Raw genomic sequence first — 5,000 nt, forward strand, 5'->3', positions numbered from 1 at the left:
AGGTGAAACACATTAACCTGACTCTCTCCCTGTAAGGAACTAATAGGCCATTTCCGAGTTCATGTCTTCCTCCTCTTCAAAGCGAGTCTAAGTGCGAAGTGTTTGTGATGGTAATTGGTTCTACTTTGCATATGAACGAAAACTAATTTTCATAAGAAAAACTTCGCACTTAGACTCGCTTTGAAGAAGAGGCGAACATGAACTCGGAAATGGCCTATTATAAGCGTCACTCGTTTAAAATTTTTGTTTTGTTCTGTTTTGATTTAATACGCAATATTGACAACGCAATCTAACGAAGTTTGTAAGATCACGTTCGCTTTAAATTCAACGGCGATTTCAAAATATGTAACACTGAAGATGACGGATGTACTGTCGAAACATGTCTGGAAAATTAAAGAAAGTTGTTATGTTTATAGGATTATCTATATTTTTGCTGCTATCTAGACCTAAATGGATGCAATAAAAATGATTACGCCGATCCAAGGTATACCAATAGAATTATCACCAACGGTTGCTGGCCTAATTTACACTTCGATATGTTCACAGTAATAACCTTTCGCATCGTATTTGTAGTCAATCCGCTTACTGAGAGGGAGGGGGTGGAAGATAGCGTTAGTTGAGTTTTAACAAGACTTTTCTTTTAATGTAAAAATGGTCAATAAATTCCTTACAAATTATTGGATAGAGAACTTCTAGGATAAAAGCTGCTTGCCTTTGTGTGAAGTAGCGCTACAGATGCTTGCAGGAAAAGTTTTCATCAAAGTGTCCATCTATCCCCTTGATGAACCAACAATGGGTTTTAAAACGTCGATAATCGTATTCTTGGGGCATAAATTCCACCACCTACAAACCGACCGATAGTTTCCTTGGATTTTGGATCGCGCATATAGGGGGAAGGGGGGGGGGGGGGGAGGGAGGGGTAGAGAAATGGAGTGGGGTATTGGGGAAAGAGGTAGTGGCCTTGCTATACACCAATTTGACCTGGGTTGGATTCTCTGACTTTGAGTCACATTTAGGTTGAGGTTGTTTGTTCTCGACTCTGCCCTTAGAGGTTTCCCTCCAGGTACTCCGTTTTTCCTCTCTCCCCTAAACTTATCATTTGATTGGATTTGCTTTAATGACAAGTGATTTGATTTACAGTTTTACAGTCTCCCCATTTAGTAAAGCAGTTGCACTCAGCTAGACAAGATTAAGCAAATAGTAAACGGTTCAGCTTGTACTATCGAGTTTTAGTATAATTTTCAGCGGTGAATGTAAGTATAGGCCTTTTGCAACAAACGATCACATGGTACAAAATCCACCATGCCTGGAAGCTTATTATTATTCCCGCACTGGGACATTAAAACAAAGATACCTGAACCAGTTAAGCTTGACTTGCCTTTGTTTTAATATCCAGTGCGGGAATAATAATGAGCTTGGCCTCCAGCATGGGGAATTTTGTACCATGTGATCGTTTGTTGCAAAAGGCCTATTCGGTGGTATATAGGCCACTTTAAAAAAATACCATAATACGCTTTATTTGTTCTCCAACATTTTGAAGAAGCATTGTTTCCGGGTCCTCTTGGGACCAAAAGAAAATACAAAGAATTTTTATGCAAAATTTTGTAGGGAAAACAAAGAGTATTATGGTATTTATGAAAGTGGTCTATTCACCGCGCTGTCCCGAGAAAATAACATTTTGAAGGCGTGGGTGCTAAGCTAAGTAAGCGCTTTTCGTGCCTTTTTATCGAGTTTTAGCATGTTGTTTTGCACTTTCTTGATATTCACCACTGAAAATTATACTAAAACAATTATTCGCTTCAGGCTCGGTGAATATTAGGTGCGGTTACACGGGGCACTTTTACCGTGGTAAATTGCCTTTTTACCACGGGAAACTGTATTTAGTAGTGTGACCGACGCTTCCCGAGGTAAATTTCCCGTGTTAAATATCCATGGATACGTCAAAAAGATCAGTGGAAGCGCCCATGACATTTAACGTGGGAAGTTGGAAGGGTGTTTTGATGCCCGAGGTACAAGAGCCAATCGCTATGCTGATGAAGTTGTGATTAAATTTCCCGCCAATGAATTGCGTGAGATTTCGTTTTACCTCGGTAATCTTCGTAACGTGTGACCCCTAGTTAACACGGTATACTAAAACCCAAGTGTGAGGCACCGTGGGATAATTTACCATGGGAAATGGCATTTACCATGGTGAGTGTAACCGCACCTATTGTGTAATATTTATTTCGACTACGTCTCGGTAAATATTCACCAACATTTACTTTGCCTTCGGCGAATAATTGTTAAATAGTTGCACGAGGGAGGTTGCTCAGCACGAAAGAAGCGTGAGAGTCGCATGAGGCGATAGCCGAGTGGACTGCAGTTTCTTGAGTGCTTACGCAAACTGTAATTCGATAGTACACGCTGAACCGTTTTCTGTTTGTTGTATAAGATAACCAAAACATCTTGTGACAGTTTGTAACATCCTTTGTCTTCTTTGAATGCCTCTCGCTCTCTAATTCATCGAGCTGGCTTTTACTTTGGTTCTAAAAGTTAACACTATAAAATCGACGTTTCGATGTCGACGTGACACCATTATCAAGATATAAAGTTGAGGGGAATAAAAAAAGCTAATATATACAGACTAGTAAGAATACACATAATGTTATACTAATAAAATAAAAAAATGAAAAAGAAACGATAAAATCACAAAGCGAAGCAATATAAACAAATATTTTAAAACAGCTTTGAGAAAATGGAGTATTTTTGTTTGTTTAAAATAGGCTTTAAGTCCCTAATGAACAGCATCTCAAACATAAGGCAGTCCCACTTGGTTTTGCACTTCCTTAAAATACTGAAAAGTCTAGAAAGGCTGGAAATGCCACTGCCATGCGTCCGCATGTGCTCGCCGATGGCGGTCTTGCCCACGTGTGTCGACTCTTTGGTGTAAGTGTCGGCTTGTATAGCTGACATAACCAGCCTCGCACTGATCACCTTGGAAATGGTAGACGAGTTTCTGTTTGTTTACCAGGGCGGGTTTTTGTTCCATATGTTTCAAATCATCGTTTAATTTGCGACTGGTAAATACGGGGGATAACTGCATGCTAATCTTTGAAGATAGTTCTGATGTTTGGCGTCTTACAGTATTGGCTGATCGCTGACACTTGAATGGCAGCACGATGCGCGTTACTTGCAGTCTTTCGCTGGCTGTGGGTTCTTTCTGAAGATTGTCCATAAATTTCTGAAAAATCGATTTCGCCTACCATTTCCAATGTGACCAGTGCGAGGCTGGTTATGTCAGCTATACAAGCCGACACCTACACCAAAGAGTCGACGAACACGTGGGCAAGACCGCTAACGGCGAGCACATGCGGACGCATGGCAGTGACATTTCCAGCCTTTCTAGACTTTTCAGTATTTTAAGGAAGTGCAAAACTAAGTGGGACTGCCTTATGTTTGAGATGCTGTTCATAAGGGACTTAAAGCCACTTTAAACAAACAAAAATACTCCATTTGCTCAAAGCTGTCTTAAAGTATTTGTTTATATGGCTTCGTGATTTTATCGTTTCTATTTCATTTTTTTTTTAATTTTATTAGCATATTTTTTTCCCTAGTGTATTCTTACTAGTCTGTATATATTAGCTCTTTTTATTCCCCTCAACTTTATATCTTGATGATGGTGTCACGTCGACATCGAACGTCGATTTTATAGTGTTAACTTTTATAACCAAATTTTTTAAAACCAAACTTCTTGGCTTTTACTTGGGCTTGCAAATCGCTTTGCCGATGATTCGAGTAAAATTATACGCTAACGGGTTAAAACTCTTTTTTTCATCAAGCTGCGAAGAAATTTTAGCATTTTCTTGAGTAAAGTGGTCAATCTTTACTAATGTTTGAGGGGAAAAGCTTTTTTTTCCGGCGCACGGCGTCATGTGTTTTTGTCATAACCATTTACCCATGGGAAAATTGTATACGGTCATTGACCAATCAAAAGACGCGTTTTACTTCTGTTATGTTATAATTAAACTTTAATCAAATGGTTACTATCGCTATCGTTATCGTTATCATTTACAGATGCAGAAAACGAGTCAACCCTCGAGGAAACCCACTAAGCCAACATGAAATCTGTCGTCCTGTCGAAAATCAACTGGCTCAAGAGTATGTTGGTTTTGCAGTCCGAAGCACATGCCCAAGGAACTGGACAGATGAGATTGTGCGCCGTAAATGTCAAAATAAAGATCAAAGCGATCAGTTTAATGACTGGCCCGTGTTTGATTGCCACAGGCGCATTACTTACAGAAATGTCTTTTGTGCAAGGTGCAATGGCGCAGTGAATACAACCTACTGGAAACTTGAGGCGAATTGCAGTAAATGGTTTAACACAACGTCGTTCAATCTTAGTGATTTTATGCGCTTCGCGCATGCCAATTGTTCAGTAAAAATCAGAGAATCTTGGAGGCAATACTTGAAGCAATGTATCCCACGTTTTCAAGACTGTTCCGGGATTGGTCGGGAGAAAAATGGATCTTACTGCCAATCACAGTGCTTGGGGTATGCTTTTCCTGTTTCTTTTATGAGAAACTGCAAGATAACAAGGTTTCGAAATCTGCAATGCGCATTGTGTAACGGATTTAAGCCCAGCGATTTAAAGAACGACGACAACTGTTGGAATGAGCCCTTATGTCCACCGCCTCTGACTATCTTGTTTGATTTTACTTCCTCATTCGAGATCAGGGTCACAGTCAAAGACAAAAAAATGGATTTGGAGCGAAATATACACCATGTTTGGTACTGTGCTGCTAACGAAGTGTACGACCCATACGTTGGAAAATGTAAAAGCACTGTCACTTTACACCCACCACAAACTGACACGCCCATTTCCCAGAGTGAAAAAACAAGAAAGTTGTTGAATTTGAACTGCACTTTCGTAGCTTTCAACCAAAGCGATTATGAACAAGGAACTAATGGTACCGTCTACATTAAACCTCATCACAAGATTTATGGGAAAACAAGGTACACAA

General features: G+C 39.8%; 1 protein-coding gene across 1 annotated transcript in view; it reads left to right on the plus strand.

The window, feature by feature from the left end:
* Positions 1-5,000, plus strand: part of LOC137998097 (uncharacterized) — an 80,410-nt gene that overhangs the window by 38,430 nt on the left and 36,980 nt on the right. Inside the window, exon 5 of the mRNA XM_068844514.1 lies at positions 4,054-5,000. This exon is cut by the window's right edge and continues 390 nt beyond it. Within this exon, the coding sequence (XP_068700615.1) occupies positions 4,054-5,000 (947 nt within the window). The remainder of the gene's footprint in view (positions 1-4,053) is intronic.

Source organism: Montipora foliosa, chromosome 3, assembly GCF_036669935.1.
Source record: "Montipora foliosa isolate CH-2021 chromosome 3, ASM3666993v2, whole genome shotgun sequence".
In the NCBI taxonomy this organism is placed as follows: domain Eukaryota; kingdom Metazoa; phylum Cnidaria; class Anthozoa; order Scleractinia; family Acroporidae; genus Montipora; species Montipora foliosa.